General features: G+C 47.5%; 1 protein-coding gene across 1 annotated transcript in view; it reads left to right on the top strand.

Moving 5' to 3' along the window:
* The window catches only part of PARP11 (poly(ADP-ribose) polymerase family member 11), a 50,580-nt gene extending 42,094 nt beyond the window's left edge, over window positions 1-8,486 (top strand). The window contains exons 8-9 of the mRNA XM_068273132.1: window positions 2,324-2,475; window positions 8,168-8,486. Coding sequence (XP_068129233.1) covers window positions 2,324-2,475; window positions 8,168-8,481 — 466 coding nt within the window. The 3' untranslated portion in view covers window positions 8,482-8,486. The remainder of the gene's footprint in view (window positions 1-2,323; window positions 2,476-8,167) is intronic.
* The last annotated feature ends 8,873 nt before the right edge of the window (window positions 8,487-17,359 follow it).

Here is a 17,359-nt window from a genome sequence, read left to right as displayed (position 1 = left end):
GTCCAGGCTGAGAGTGCGTATTGCAGCGCTGTATCCACAGGACCAGAGTCCAGGCTGAGAGTGCGTATTGCAGCGCTTTATCCACAGGACCAGAGTCTGGGCTGAGAGTGCGTATTGCAGCGCTGTATCCACAGGACCAGAGTCCAGGCTGAGAGTGCGTATTGCAGCGCTTTATCCACAGGACCAGAGTCTGGGCTGAGAGTGCGTATTGCAGCTCTGTATCCACAGGACCAGAGTCCAGGCTGAGAGTGCGTATTGCAGCGCTTTATCCACAGGACCAGAGTCTGGGCTGAGAGTGCGTATTGCAGCGCTGTATCCACAGGACCAGAGTCCAGGCTGAGAGTGCGTATTGCAGCGCTTTATCCACAGGACCAGAGTCTGGGCTGAGAGTGCGTATTGCAGCGCTGTATCCACAGGAACATCTTTGTGACCAGGTTTCAATTAGACGCCTTCCAATCGCAGTTCCCAATTAACCTGATTCGCCTGACTCATCTCCCCTCTTTTTGCTTTCTCCAGCCACTAGGTGGCAGTGTGGTTGAAGCTGAGACTTTTTGGCAGATTTCCCCTATGATGATCTAGAAATTTGGCCCCTGCTTAGGTCAATCCTTTAATTATTTCCTGCTATACCGATATTTGAAACATGCCGCTGAATGCACTTCTTGAGCGGATCCCGAGTTTGGCCCATATACAGTTTGTAGCCAGTACTATTGAGTGCATACACTACTGCTTTTAATGCAAACCTGAACTGAAAATAAGCCTATGATATAATGAATTGTACGTGTAGTACAGCTAAGAAATACAACATTTTTAGCAAAGAAAAGAGTCTCATATTGTTTTCCAGTACAGGAGGAGTTAAAAAACTGCAGTTGTTATCTATGCAAAAGAGCTTCTCTGAGTTAATCGACCCACTGGGCCCAATGCAGTCCTGTTTTCTGAAGCAGCCCAGAAACAGTGAGAGACAGCTTGAGATAAGGTTTTACTGCAGGGAAGTTCCAAGGGTCATTTCTGCTTTGCTTTATAGCTTAAAGGTAACTCGGCTGTAGGCTGTAACTTGGCGGGTAGCAGCGCATCGGCGTCGATCGATCACAACACGCAGCTAGCAAAGTGCTAGCTGCGTGTTTTAAAAAAAATTGTGAAGATCGGCCCACCAGGGCCTGAGCAATTCACCGCGGCGGTCATGGACGAGCTGAGCTCGTCGATACCGCTAAGCTGGTTAACTTGCAGTTCAAATATTTCTTTTTTTAAAAAAAATCTCCTTCCAAACATCTTTGTGACAGAATTGCAGAGTCTCATATATCTATTTATCAGACGGTCCCTACATGGGTGACTGCCCTGTCATCGTATTCTTTGTTCCAAGGGCACTGTTGGTGCACAGAATGGCTTGAGCAAAGTATATTCCCTTCAGTTTCCCTGCCCTCCTAGCTCACATGGCTGATTTGGCAATGGTAGGTATTTAAGGGAACCTAAAGTCGACTAAACGTAGCCAGTTTAACTTCCCTGGGGCTTTCTTCCAGTCCTCCGCTGTCCTCCTGGTGCCTCCCCGTCATTCTGCTCTTCTGCCTTCAGCTGCTGGGCTCCCCTGAAAGCTCCCGTGGTTAGAAGCATTCTACAGTTTGTAAAAATTGCTACTGCGCATGCGTCAATCACTCCCAGCCACGGGAGTGAGGTTGTGATTTACATAGCATCAGCATCTTCCGTCACAGCCGCGGATGTGCAGTTGCCTGCGAATGGCCCTGTTAGCTAGCTATCTGAGGGGGCACAAAAGTAGGTTGCCCTTAAAGAGAACCTGAAGCGGCAAGAAAAAAAACCAAACATACTACCAGCTCCACGCCGCCTCCCGGATCAATCTGTGCCGCTCCACGCCACTCTCCGTGGCTCCGTGCATCCTCCACAGCCGTTCATCCTCTGATCACTGGCGGAGGAAATCCAAGATGGCCGCAACTTGCAAGTACTTCCTGGGTCACGGCTTAGCTGCCAATTGGAGGAAGCTAGCGGAGGCGGGGGAGTGAGGCAATGGAGGAGGCGGGGAGCCAGGTGACGGAGGCCGGGGGGGGGGGGGGTGAGGCATGGATGAGGAGGGGGGGGGGGGGGAGCTGGTGATTGACGGCTGGAAGGGGCAAAGGAGGCAAGTGATAATCAGATTGTTGCTAGCCTGTTGCTATCTTTGAGGGGGTCCATCAGAGCCCATGGGGGACTGGCATCGGTTCGGGAGGACACAGAGGCAGAGAACAGGCCTCTGTGTCCTATAATGTATCTAAAATCCGCCTCGGGTACTCTTTAACACCTGTTGGACGTAGGTGACGGTTTCTGATGTTCTCTGTAGGAAGAAGGCTCAGCTGAAGAAGAAGAAAGGCGTGGCCGAAATTGCAGAGGAGATGCTGTTTCATGGGACAAGCAATGAGTTTGTAGACGCAATCTGCGTTCATAACTTCGACTGGCGGCTTAACGGGATCCACGGTGCCGTGTACGGAAAAGGTAAAAACTCAGCATCCCACTCTGATGCCTTATAGTAAACAGCAGGGCCGGGGTTCAGCACTAGGCTCATTTGTAGCTATAGGAGCTGCCATATTCCCCGCCCCCCTTCTAGCTGCCCATTATTTATTCAGGAGAAGTGAAGATACAAGTGAAAAGTATATTGCGCTCCAGCCATTATATACACACTCCAGGACACTTCGTCTGATGTTAAAGTGTAACTGTCGGGCATAAAATCAAAAATCGGCCAACCAGGCAATCCATAAGTTAAAATCTCTTTTACTTTTCTTGTTTATAAATGATCATTCCCCAGTTTACCTGACTCGTATTTGGTACGTTGCCACACAAAGAAGTTGCAGGGCATGCTGGGTTGTCTTTCTTGCTTCTTTATTTCCCGTCAGACTTAACTAATGCACAGAAGCAAAAAAAGCACAACCCAGCATGCCCTGCAACTTCCTTTGTGCGGCAACGTACCAAATAAGAATCAGATAAACTGGGGAATGATCATTTATAAACAAGAAAAGTAATAGTGATTTTAACTTTTGGATTGCCTGATTAGCATCCTTATTACTTGTTTACCAGATAAAAATATAGAATTGATTTTATGCCCGACAGTTACACTTTAAACGCACACTGCTGCTCTTGTGTAGTGAGAATGGCAGCAGATCTAAATGAAAGGAGAGCTCTCCATAGTGCAGTATCTTCAGAAAGATTTATTCACTCACAAGATAAAATATTATTATTATTTATTTATAAAGCGCCAACATATTCCGTGGCGCTGTACAATGTAAGAAAACAAGGAAGGGATACATAATGAAACAGACAATGATATACATCAAATATGAACACTGATACAAGATACAGCACTGCTGATTACAATTTCATTTAACATGATTACTAAAATGTATAAATGTTTAACAGTGTGCAAGCAATTAAATTAATAACATTCCATGACACAAAAGGGTGAGAGCCCTGCCCTTGTGAGCTTACAATCTAAAGAAATGGGGTGGAAACAAGAGGTGGGGATGTATACAGTATATGTACAGGCAGTGCGTAATTAGGTTATTTAGTGGGTGCATGGCCAAAATAGTTAAAAACCGCATATCAAAGTGGCCCGGATCAACACCGCAACGTCTCTCTGTATCCCGCGTGTGGCCAGCTGCGCGGCGTCCGTTGTCCTGGACTCGGAGGGGGATGGGCGGGTCCTACTCAGGTACATGCCTCCAACGTCATGACGCGTTTCAGCGCTCTGCGCCTTCGTCATGACGATCTGACGAAGGTGCAGAGCGCCAAAACGCATCATAACATTAGAGGCACGTGAGGACGTCATGATGTTGGAGCACCTGAGTAGGCCCCGCCCATCCTCCTGCGAGCTACGAGTCCAGGACAACGGACACCACGCTGCTGGCCACACGCGGGATACAGAGAGACGTTTGGGTGTAGATCTGGCACACTTTGATATGCGGTTTTAATCTATTTTATCTTGTGAGTATAACTTGTATTTTATGAATAAATCTTTCTGAAGTTACTGCACTCTGGAGTGCTCGCCTTTCATTTAGAAGGCGTGAAGATGGCATCTGCGGCTTCTGTAAACCCTTTCAAGCACAGTGCCCAATTTTCTCCCCCCACCCTGTTGATGAAAGCTTTCTGTTTGCTCTGCTAATGTGTGCAATAAAATAATTACAGCAGTCCTTATCTGCCTGAAGTCGGGCAAACCATGGAAGTAGGGCAGGGGTGTCAAACGCAAATAGACGGAGGGCCGAAATGAAAAACTTTGACCAGGTCGAGGGCCAACAGTCGTAGTTACACCCCCCATCCCCCCCACATTTGGTATGATCGCACAGCACCTGACAATTTGTACCACATGCTATAGCTACGGTGGGTAAAAAAACAAACAAACACCCTCAGTATAGGTAGGTAGCCAGGTATAGCTGACCCTGTATAGGAAGCCAGGTTTAGGTGCCCCCAGTATAGGTAGCCAAGAATAGGTGCCTTCAGTATACTTAGCCAGGCACTGGTGCCTCCAGTATAGGTTAGCCAGGTATAGGTGGCCCCAGTATAGGTAGACAGGTATAGGTGCGCCCAGTACAGATTAGCTAGGCAGCTGCCCTCAGTATAGGTAGACAGGCATAGGTGCACCCAGTATAGGTTAGCTAGGTAAGGGCTCCCAGTAGAAGTTATTCAGGCATAGGTGCTCCATGTGTAGGTTAGTCAGGCATAGGTGCCCCCAGTATAGGTTAGCCAGTTAGGTGGCCCAGTATAGGTAGACAGGCATAGGTGCACCCAGTGTAGGTTAGCTAGGTAGGTGCCCTCAGTATAGATTAGTCAGGCATAGGTGCACCCAGTATAGATTAGCTAGGTAGGCTCCCCCAGTATAAGTTAGCTAGGTAGGTGCCACAAGTATAGATTAGCTAGGTAGGGTCCCCCAGTATAAATTAGCTAGGTAGGTGCCACAAGTATAGATTAGCTAGGTAGGTGCCACAAGTATAGATTAGCTAGGTAGGTGCCACCAGTATAGATTAGCTAGGTAGGTGCCACCAGTATAGATTAGTTAGGTAGTTATCTCCCCAGTATAGATTAGCTAGGTAGCTGTTCCCAGTATAGATTAGTTAGGTAGCTGTCCCCCCAGAATAGATTAGCTAGGTTGCTGCCCCCCCCCCCCCCGTATAGATTAGCTATAGGTAGTGGCCCCCCCCCTCCCCCCCAGTATAGATTAGCTAGGCAGCTGTGTCAACCCCCCCCCCCCTCCAGTATAGATTAGCTAGGCAGCTGTCCAACACCCCCCCCCCCCCCCCCCCCGTATAGATTATCTAGGCAGCCATCCCCCCCTGTATAGATTAGCCAGGTAGCTGCCTCCAGTAGGTAGCCAGCCTGCTGCCCCTTTTTTCCTGGCCGCCGCTCCATTACCTTCTGGAGTCGGCAGCCCGTCCTGCACGGAAGTCAGCTCCCCTGATCCTCTTCGCATGCCCGGTGCCATGGCATGCAGCAGTGACGTGAAGACGCTAAGTTACGGGGGAGCCGCTCTGCTGTCTTCACGTCACAGCTGCATGCCACGGCCCCGGGCATGCAAATAGCCAGGAAGTAAGAAACCCCTCTGTTCGTTAGGCGGAGCAATCACGCTCTATCACTCATACAAGGAGGGAGAGCAGAGCAATCTTACAGTGAGAGGGGGCGGAGCAGGGAGCATGGCCGCAGGACAAAACCAATGTTAATTAGAAAAGCACTTGCGGGCCAAGTTTTCTGGCAGGCCAGAGTTTGACACATGGGAAGTAGGGTAATAAAGGCCTCTGCTAAACTTTTAAATGTAGAAAGAAGAGGTAACATTTTTTTTTATTAATGTGCCACATTGTTGGCATGCATTTTTAATGTGTTATTGAGATTCCCTGGGTGCTAAAAATGGAGCTGCACTGACCTCGCCACTGAGGGAGCATAGAGAGATCCAGCTGTTCAGGGGGAGGTGACATCATTATGACAGGATGGTAGGTGCAGGAATGCTGGGCAGGAGAAGGGGTGGAGAGGTGACTGAGAACCCGTGTTCGGGTCGGGATTTGTGGGATTGGGGGAGGGCGGAGTTTAGGGCTCCAGACCGTCTGCTTATATGCTCCTGAGATGTGAAGTCACTCTGGTAAACAGTGAAACCGATCTAAAGTCTCCAATGGCTCGAGTCTGCATATGCAGGTGGTCCACAATTATATGATAGAACTGGCTCATAGCAATCAAAAGCTTCCTAGTTCAAATGGAGCCCTTGCTTGTGATTAGGCCTGCTGATAATCACCCTTTCTATTGGCTGATGGGATACGGTCTGCAGCCTAGCTTACTCTGTTCACTCTAGCCTGCTGCTTCTAGTGACGCACAGATCATCCCGTCATAGTTTAGAGCACACAGGGAGGAGGGGACTTGTTCAGCCCAAGCTTCAGCATGCAGTTTTTCTTCTCCCTGGGTGTGGCTTGTGTTAACTGTTAAGGGGCCCATACACCTAACGATTTTCCCGCCGATCGCTGTGATCGAATCTGCTGTGAAATCGTTGCGAAAACGCTGACAGAACTATCGATTGGGAGCGCGTCGATAGCGGCGCTCGAATTCCCGACGACCGACACAATACAGCGGCAATACATTACCTGCTCCGGCCGGCGCGAGTCCCTCCGGTCACATCTGTCTCTTCTTCGCTGGGCTCCAGGGCTGCAGCTTCACTGAACTTCCTGTCCCGGCAGGAAGTTAAACAGTAGAGCGCCCCCTACTGTTTAAACTTCCCCGGACAGAAAGAAGTGAAGCCTGCCAGCGGAGAAGAGACAGCGGTGACCGGGGGGACTCGCGCCGGCCGGAGCAGGTAATGTATGCAGGGGGGGGGGGGGGGGAGATGGGGGGTTAGCGGCAGTGCCAGCACCACCACAGATTGTGATCGGTTTCATGCTGAAATCGATTCACAATCTGTTTGCAGTAAAGGCAGCCATACGATCCCTCTCTGATCAGATTCGATCAGATAGGGATCTATCTGTTGGTCGATCTGATGGCAAATCGACCAGTATATGGCTACCTTTAACCGGAAGCAGCAAGCTTGAGCAAGCAGGGAAGGCTATGCAGCAGATCATTTCTCCTAACAGAGAAGCAAGCAGTCAGTCAGGATTATCACTTAAAAGAACTCTATTAAAATAAGGACCCAAGCATTTTTTTTATTTTTTTTTTAACCCTCGTATGTAATCTTTATATTGCTGTGAGCAGGTTCTATGTTACATTTCTTATGGCTACCCTACATTTTGCAGGGTTTAGGTCTTCCTTAAAGTGGACCTGAACTCAAAACTTCCTCTCTTCTCTAAAAGATAAGCAGCAGCATAATAACCTTTAAAGAAAAGCATTTCTTTGGTACAGCTGGTACAAATACTGCAATAAACATGCAGTGTGTCTACTTCCTGCTTTCATGTAAGCAGACGTATTGTTAACATCCTGTGTTTATAAAATAGCTGCTCTGCCAAGGCAGCCAGCTGACACAGCTGAGAGATCACATTACAGTTGTGATTTGTCACAGATGAGGGGGAATTAGACAGAGTAAACTTTCTAAATACAATACATGGTGCAGTTCTCTCCGGTTTCCTTTTGTTCTGTGCAAGAGTTCAGGTCCACTTTAAAAGGAACCCGAGGTGAGGCATATGGAGGCTACCATATTTATTTCCTGATAAACCATACCAATTGCTTAGCAGTCCTGCTGATCTATTTGGCTGCATTAGTGTCTGAATCACACACCTGAAACAAGCAAGCAGCAAATCCTGTCACAGTTCAGTCCGAAACATCTGATCTGCTGCATGCTTGTTCAGGGTCTATTTCTAAGAGGCAGTGGATCATCAGGAAAACCAGGCAATGTGCATTATTTAAAGCGGAACTGTAATTACTTTTTAAACACATTGTTTCACTTACCTGGGGCAAATGGCCACTGACGCGCACGACCAGAGCTGCTCAGGAGCAGTGGCCATTGACTCGCTGAGTTGCCCAAACCGAAAGAGGGGCGGTGCATGGGACTGGAGGACCACTCAGTGACGGCGCAGGGTGGCTGCAGGGGGCCAGTAGAAGCCCCAGGTAAGTTTAAACTGGCTTTTTTTTTATTACTTTAGGTTTCCTCTGCTATTCTGATTGTCTGTAGTTTTATGCTGTCTACGTAGTCCAGTTTCTTTACTGCTTCTCTCCTCCTTTTCTGTCTCTTTAGGTACCTACTTTGCAAAGAACGCCTCCATGTCCAGTCAGTACTGTAAGAGCACGGGTAAACACAGCCAAACGTTAGGACTGCATGGCATAAACCCTGTCTGCTGCCCGGAAGACAAGAGCAAGTCTCTGTTCCTGGCTCGAGTCATCATCGGGGATTATGTCACGGGGAACAAGGCCTATATCAGACCTCCCTCTAAGGACGGCAGCCTGGTGAACTTCTACGACAGCTGTGTGGACAACCCCTTCTCACCGCTCATCTATGTCATCTTCGACAGCAACCAGATTTACCCGGAGTACATAATACAGTTCACCTGACTTGATTCTCTTCCTTGGGTTTCTTTCTGTTACATATAGAACACCTAGGCTTGTCCACCGTCAAGCAAACGAGGTGGAAAGCGGAAATGTGGTCATGGATGGTTCCCACAGCTTGTCCCGGTGATCTATGGTTGTGCTGTGGTCATGGATGGTTCCTGCAGCTTGTCCCGGTGATCTATGACAGTGTTGTGGTCATGGGTGGTTCTCGCCACTCGTCCCGGTGATCTGTGGCTTTGCTGTAGTCATGGGTAGTTCATGCCACTCGTCTCGGTGATCTGTGGCTATGCTGTGGTCATGGGTGGTTCTCACCACTTCTCCCGGTGATCTATGGCTATGCTGTGGGCCTAATGAGGGATTATATTCTGCATAGAGGGAGATATGAGGGACAATGTCCTTAAAGGTGTACCACAACACCCACATAAACTTTATACCAATACAAGGACATGTATAAAAGATATTGAAGAAACTCAAAAAGGTTTATATGCAAAAATACAAAAAGTCTTTATTGAAGACAAAAGTCGTGCAAAATATTAATAAACGTTATCCTTCAAGGAGCATATTCCATAGCCGAGGATGGCGAACATACAGCAGTGATTAACATCAAGATTAGTGCAATTGTAAGTATTGAGGCGACAACGTTGACTTGTTTCGGGATAGACCCTTCACCAGGCCTCCACATATAAAGTCAAATCTGGATAATTACTGCATGATTCTAAGTAACGTCTGGACAACATGAAGCCAAGTAAGACCACTAGTCCTATTTTCATACACAGAGACCACACGTAGCAAGGGCTGGAGGAGAGCCCTTACTACATGCGGTCTCTGTGTGTGCAAATAGGACTTTATATGTGGAGGCCTGATGAAGGGTCTATCCCGAAACAAGTCGACGATTGTCGCCTCAATACTTACAATTGCACTAATCTTGATGTTAATCACTGCTGTATGTTCGCCATCCTCGGCTATGGAATATGCTCCTTGAAGGATACCTTTTTATGAATATTTTGCACGACTTGTCTTCAATAAAGACTTTTTGTATTTTTGCATATAAACCTAATGAGGGATTAACCTGTCTCTGTGGAGGAGACGGAAGCAGCCGGTCCTGGTTGGGAGTCTTTCTGTTGCTCTTGTTACTGTTTTGTTCTGACTTATAACTTAAAGAATCTGGGTCATTAAAGGGGTTCTGTGGGGTATAAAAAAGACAAAAAGTGTCACTTACCTGGGGCTTGCACTGGCCCCCTGCAGCTATCAAGTCCCACGCCGTCACTGAAACCCCCTCCGTTCGTCGCCGCCGGTGACCTGCTAATTATTCGTCTAACTAGACGAATAGCACTGCGGCTGTGTGTCCTCACTCCCGCGCGCGTCATCGGGAGCTTACTGTGCAGGCGAAGAACGAAGTTTTCTTGTACTGCGCCTGCGCAGTAACTTCCTGATGACGCGCACAGGAGTGAGGACGCACAGCCGCAGTGCTTTTCGTCTAGTTAAAGGAATAATTAGGAGGTCGCCGACGGCGACAAACGGAGGGGGCTTCAGTGATGGTGTGAAAGTTAATAGCTGCAGGGGGGCAGTAGAAGCCCCAGGTAAGTGACCCCTTTAATGAGCAACCAAAATGAGTGATTGCATTGCTGAGATTTGCCACCTGTAGGTCTGTGTGTCTCATTGGTCACCTGAAATCTGATTCAAACAGAGCATAGCTTTTAAAGGGAATCCGAGGTGAGGGGGACATGGAGGCTGACATGTTTATTTCCTTTTAAATTAATGTACATGGCCTGGTTGTCCTGCTGATCCTCTACCTCTAATACTTTAAGCCATAGACCCTGAACAAGCATGCAGCAAATCAGAGGTCTATGGCAAATCTGACAAGATTAGCCGCATGCTTGTTTCAGGCGTGTGATTTATACCCTACTGACCAGAAAGATTAGCAGGACAGCCAGGCAACTGGTATTGCTTAAAAGGAAATAAATATGACAGCTTACATAGGTCTTGCACCTCGGGTTCCTTTTTAAGGTGACCATTCACCTCTCGATCTGCCACCAGATCGGTCATTAGATAGAGCGCTCTCTGATCAGATTCGGTCTATTGCCTGCCCATGGACTGCACATCGATATCCAGTAGATTTCAGCATGAAAAAAGGGTTACTTTACATAGAAGTGTTTTGTTACTGCACAACTTGACATTTGTCATCTGCTATCGATTCAAACACATTGTTTACTCTGACCGTATACTGTGCACAAGCTAAAGGGGGGATCCGGTCAAGGTTTAAATAAACTGTAAAACTTTAAATGGACTCAGAGCCACCTTTTATTCTCTCTGCAGGTCATTTCTTCCTCAGTGGGGAATATTCTCACTTAGGACCCTTTTCCACCACCTTGCGTTTTACGATCTGATTCGATCGCTAACGGATTGCCAAACCCAGGCTACAGTAAAACTAATGGAAACAACAGCGGCCATTTCCATTCGTACGATCCGATTGCCTTGCGATTATGTCCTGAGCGCAGTCGTTGTCCTGCGGTGTTTTGGATGCAATTGAGATTTTTATACTTAGTATAGTAAAAAGTGAAAATTAGTTTTAAACGTGATCACAACCCAATAGCGATTCATTTTCCACTATGAATTGTGATCGCAATTACAATCGTGCTGCGATGCGATTGCGTTTCAAACCAATTTCCACGATTGAGCTACAATCTGCAGGAGCTTAATCGCATCCAAAACGCGTCAGGGTGAGGATTGCGCTGGGGACAAAATTGCAACGCAAATGGATCGCGCTAAGGGAAAAGCCCGCTGCCATTTCCATTAGTTTTACAGTACCCTGCGTTTTGCGTATCGTTAGCAATTGAAATCAGATCACGAAACGCAGGGTAGTGGAAAAGGGCCCTAAATGAGCACTATGTAAATGTAATGGGAGTGTCTTTGACGGGTACTCTTACTTCTGCCATGTTGGGAAATGGCAGGACAAACGGCCACCGAAGGTGCCAGCCCCTTGCTGCACGTTAACAGCGACATCAATGGCGTTGGGTAGAAGACGAACGGAAATTATCTGGAGCTGTACTGACTATCGCTATAATGTCTTAAACTGGGACTCCGCCCTACCATGCAGAATTTATCTTAGCTCTGTCTTAATGTACTCCTTGGCTCCGCTATTTTTAATATAATTTTGTTACCAGTGCTGTGCGACCAGCATACAGCACCATTCTCCCACCTCCAGCCCCCCCCCCCCCCCCCCCAGTGGCCCTGTTCTGACAACAAACATGTGCGGGGAAGAAGCGGTAGCTCCTCCTCCCCTCTGCCCGTCTGTAATTCCGCCCCCTCCACTCGCTGCTACAGTTCCGTATTCGTTTCACTGCACACAGCGCACAGGGGGAGCTGCGCTATGTGCGGGCTTGTGTTAGTTGATGTTGGAAGGATATCCGACCTCCAATATCACAAGATAGCACAGAGCACAGCTCCCCGGCATGCTGTGCGCAGAAAATAATAAGCAGAACTATAGCGGCAGGTGGAGGGGGCCGAATTATGGACGGCAGAGGGGAGGAAGAACTGCCACTTCCTCCCGCCCATATTCGACGTTCTGCTCAGTCGAAGATGAGGACTGTGCAGAACGGGGGCTACAGGGGGCACAGGAGGTGGGAGAATGGTGCTAGTTACACAGCATCGGTAACAAAAAGCATATTAAAAATATTGCGCCAAGGTCAGGATCAGGAGTACTTCAACCAGCTCAGGACTGCGGAAACGAGAATCTACGCTGCATTTGCAGCTCTTAATCTCTGATGCAGCGCAGATTCTACATCGTGGCTTTTTCGCAGTCCCGAGCCGCTGGCTGCGGCTGCAGATTCATCTACTGATCGATAAGGTGCCAGTTTCAATGGCTCTTTACCAGGTGATCACTGTGAACCAATCACGGCGATCACTTAACGGCCGCATGGAAAAAGGCCGGAGCTGTCCAGTCTGAAAAGAGTAAAGGTACAAGCGTGTCATTTCCACATTTTCCAACAAAAGTCCAGACTAACATGTCCACCTGCGCTTGTTGTCTGCTGAAAATGATTTGCAGAAGACCAAATGAGGAGCAGAAGGAGGGAGAGAAGGCTGCGCACTGCAGAAGCAGTGAGGACATTTTAAAAGCACATTTTTTTTTTTAAGCAGAGATTAGCACACACTGGCTACATTACTATCAGTGTAGGCACAGCCTAAAAGAATTTACGCTGCATCATAGAGTGACACGCCAGCATCTTAAAGCGGAACTGAAGATCATTTTAAAACGCACTGTTTCACTTACCTGGGGCTTCTGCAAGCCCCCAGCAGCCGTCCTGTCCCGCGCCGGTCCTGCACGATTCTCTGTTCTCCTGCCGCCAGCTACTTTCAGTTTCGCTGCCGGGCCACTGTGCCTGCGTGCCTCTGGTCAAGCGTATCCTTCTACGCGTTCCAGTCTGCAATAGCGCTATTGCAGATGGGAACGCGTAGAAAGGAAACGCTTGGCAGGGGGGCTGCGTATGCCTCGACTTACAAGAGTGGCGGCAGGAGAACGGAGGATCGTGGAGGACTGGCGCGGGACAGGACAGCTGCTGGGGGATACCAGCAAAGTCCCTGGTATCCGGCATGAACGAGGATCGCCTGGTGTCGGATACATATGCTTGCCGGTTGCTTGAGAAACCGTCCGAAATAGTGCCAAACTCCCCCCCTGAAATAATTACTGAGCCTCCAGCGATGTCTGGCAGTCTCCCTCTGTCTCCCCGTGGGCTCCAAGTGGCTTCCCCAGTGCAAGGAAGCCGGAGTGTCAGCTGACCTGCATCAGGTCATGTGACACGCCGGGTCACGTACACAGATGCCAGAAGCCGCTAGGAGCCCACCAGGAGTTAGACTGCCAGACATCGCTGGAGGCTCTGTATGTATTGAGCAGCCTGCCAGAACCACAGGAAGCCCCCCAAGAGAGGTCCCGGTTATTCCTCAGGCATGCTGGTTAGTTGAGACTTCTACTTGCCTGAATTCTGAATAACGGGGACTTTACTGTAAAGGGTGTTAAAGTACACAAAGCTCCAGGGCCCTTATGTAGTTCAATCTTTCTCCTAAGGTTTTTTCTCCCAGGTGATATTGTCACTCCTTATCAACAAAATGCCTTCTAAACCACCAACAAGCAAGAAAATACTCGTATTAGTAATAGTAATTTTTATAGTACTCTTTCACCTACTTTTTGGTACTTTTCCAATTGCAAACTGCTGAAAAATTGTTTTAACCCATTAGCAGCTTCAAACGAAAATGTTAGTTTGAAGACGGTTGTGCAGCGTAAACCTCTGCCGCAAATCTAGTTAGTGCAGCCAAGCGAGCGGGCGGCAGGGAGCGGTTATAGTTACCTGTTCCGGATAGCTTCTTCTCTTCCTCCACCGGCGGCTCTGAACTTCTGACATGTCTTCTGGGTCCCAATCACATATAGATATGACATGTGATCAGTTCCAGGAGGCTGTGTCAGGGTTACAGCGCCACCCAGTGGTGGAAGAGAAGAGATGAAAGAGACTCAACCATCACCCTTCTTCCACCAGCTGGTGGCGCTGTAACAATGACGCGGTCTCCTGGATCCCAGTCACATGTCATATCATGTGATTGGAACCGAGTAGACATGTCGGGAGTACATCGCCGCCACGGTGGAGGAAGAAGTAGCCGTCCGGACAGGTAACTATGAAAGCTCCCAGCTGCCCACTCTGCATACCCTGCCGAGCTTGCCAGGCACCCTCCCTCAGCGGCAGGAAAAATTCAGCCCTGCAGTCAAATAAAGATTTATTTTAATTGGCTGCCATGAGCTTTCAGTGGGCAATCTGTAACTCTGGGTGTTTCAAATCCTACCCCATAGAGCCACATTAATCCATGCCATGCACTGATGAGGACCAACCAATCAGAAACAGGCTGTATGCATGTTGGATTAGTGTAGCTCTGTACAATGAACAAGCTGACATATCACATTCCAGCGGATCTGGAGGTGTGGCTATCTTACAGGAACAACAAAGGATAATTTGCATATATTCAGCAGTGATGCACTGGGCGACATCTCAGAGGTCACTTCAACCTGAATTATTGCAAATTCCTTCTGTTTTAAGAAAGCAGCTTTTTGTTTGTGCTGCTAAAAGGTTAAAGAGAAACTCCAACCAAGAATTGAACTTTATCCCAATCAGTAACTGATACCCCCTTTTACACGAGAAATCTATTCCTTTTTCACAAACAGACCATCAGGGGGCGCTGTATGGCTGATATTGTGGTGACACCCCTCCCAGAAGAAACTCTGAAGACCGTGGTACTCCTGGCAGTTTCCTGTCGGTGAACTTTGTTGCATTGTGGGAAATAGCAGTTTACAGTTGTTTTCAACTGCCAGAAAAGCATGCAGCAGCTTCATCACCTGCCAGCAGTAAAAACGTCACCATGTAATAAATGTCAGAGTGTAAATCAGGGATTTAAAAGATTTTACAATGGGCAAACACTGACTAAATCATTTATACATAATTATTGTAAAAATGAAGCACTTTTTTATTACATTATTTTCACTGGAGTTCCTCTTTAAACAAAAACAAATTACAGTATCTCCATGGAGAAAACTTAGAGAATCTGTAATGTAAAATAAAAAACTCCTCTGGGGAATACTTACCTCGGGAGGGGGAAGCTTTTGGATCCTAACAAGGCTTCCCCCACCCTCTGGTGTCCCGGAAATCCAGCGCTGTAGCCCCTCAAACCGTAGCGAGGTAAATGTGACGAACAGCCCCGCAATCTCGTCTAACTTACTCCAGTACCATCAGGGATTAATCGCCTCTGATGGCTTGTAAGACTGTGAGCAAGTTGACGTTAAAATACCGGTTGCTGGGTCGTCAGGTAATAATGTGACAACACGCGCCAATCTTGTCTAATCTGACACCGTTACCATTCGGGGAATAGACACATCCGATGGTTTGTAATAGGGTGAACAGAGTGACGCCAAAGATTGGTCGCACCGCTGCCGGCAATGTGACGTATGCGCAGTCACCCACCAATTCCTGTTCCCTTTGCTGCAGTTTACCATAAAGCCTCAGACCCTGAGGGAATCCTGAAGGCAGTCAGAACTGCAGGCAAAGTAACCTTTTGGATTGGTTGGTGAGTCCACACACAGTCCAATTTCGATTGTATATACAATCTGTGCTCTCATATAGAGGCCAGGTCGCTGCCACCAATCCGCAATAAAAGCGTGCGAATGCGCTAATTCTAACTCTAGCTAAATCCTGTAGGAAAAAGGGTTAATTAGACAACCTTTCTAGAGATAGCAAAACTAACAATATTTAATATCAAAACAGTTATGGTAACATGTCTCTCTGAAGATGTGAATTCTTTTGGCGGAGATTTGTTTCAGAACAACACTTAGACGAACGATTTTTAAATCGTTTATTTAAAGAAACTATGCAGAACAAAATATAGCAATAGAAACAGATTGATACAGAAATAATAAGGGTTCAATTTAAATAATAGCTGATTACAGTCTGAGCAGTTTGTCAAGTTACCGTGTCCTTTGCGGTAGGTCCCACAGAGATATATAGTCCAATTCTGGAAAGTTCGGTGGAATAGGTATTAATCCTTTTATCATCCAGCCCAAATCCGTGATGGTACAGGATGGCTGGGCAAAAGACTCTCTCCTCTGTCCAGCATTGTTGGTTTTAACTCTTCCTCTGCCAGGGGGCGGAGTTGTAAAAGGAGATGGGTGTTGTATACCTTCTCCCGCCCTTTGTCATGACAAGCAGAAAGAATAGGCAATAACTGGGATGATCATAGCTCGGCAACAGCCGACCAAAACCTGCAGCGAGTGACACGGGCGCGCTTCTAGCGTTCTCTGTGTCACACAGATAACAAACATGTGCATCTTGGGGTATCCCGAGGCAAATCACACTGTTGCTTGTTTTCGGATAATGATAGGAACATTCTGATTGGTTCCACCACACACAAATCATTACTAATAATGGTCTGCTAATTTTGTAATGGCTAGCCTCGACAGAAAACTGATTAATTTAGTAAAATGTCTGAATGACTTATTCCTTCATATCAAGGTGAATTAAAAGTCATTCTCTCTAACTCTCTAACTCCCCTCAGGCTAGATGCAGGAATGTGAATGGGTCCTAATGAGTTTACAACCTGGCCTGCTTGTCCAGGCCTAGCTAGTTATCACCTTTGAAGAAGATTTGTGTGCTATGTGAATGCTCTGGTTTTAGGGTTTTATTGGGGATCTTCAGGAAGTGTAAACAAGCACTCACATTCCCCCAGTGCAGGGGTTGTGAGATAGAAAAACACTCATTTTCTAAAAGCAGGCTAATGCATTTAAAGGGGCTCTCCAGATCATAGTTTGAGCACCTTTACATACGCTTGCCGCAATGGCGTTCGCGAAATCGTGACAGTAAATATCCACGATCCTTTGCAGGCGCACTAGCAGCCAAAAGACTCGCACCTGTGCAGTAGAGCGGATACGATCAGGGTCGGCTATTTCTGCCTTACACAATTGAAGAGCACCTAGTGCGCAGGATCGTGAAGATGTAAAAATATTATTGCATGTTCGGGGAGGTTTCAGGGGAGCCAGCACTGGATTCCCTGCAGCTACAGGGGACAGGGAAGCCTCATTGGGACCCTGAGGCTTCCCTCTCCCGAGGTAAGTATCCCCAGAGGGCTTTTTTTTATTTTTTAGTACAGGTTCTCTTTAAAAGAAAAATAGAATTGAATAAGGGCCAATAACTTCTGTCCATCCTCTTGGGAGTTTGCAGTGGAGGCTTCATGTTGGCCTATGGATGTTCTCAATTAGCCAAATCTGAAGGAAAATAGGTCAGTTTTCTAATGGACGTCGCCTTTTGTGTTCCAGACTAGAGGAGATTTCGCCGGTACTCCAGGTGGCTGAAAT

The sequence above is a fragment of the Hyperolius riggenbachi genome, chromosome 3 (assembly GCF_040937935.1).
Source record: "Hyperolius riggenbachi isolate aHypRig1 chromosome 3, aHypRig1.pri, whole genome shotgun sequence".
Classification (NCBI taxonomy): domain Eukaryota; kingdom Metazoa; phylum Chordata; class Amphibia; order Anura; family Hyperoliidae; genus Hyperolius; species Hyperolius riggenbachi.
This window is presented reverse-complemented; position numbering and strand designations above follow the sequence as displayed.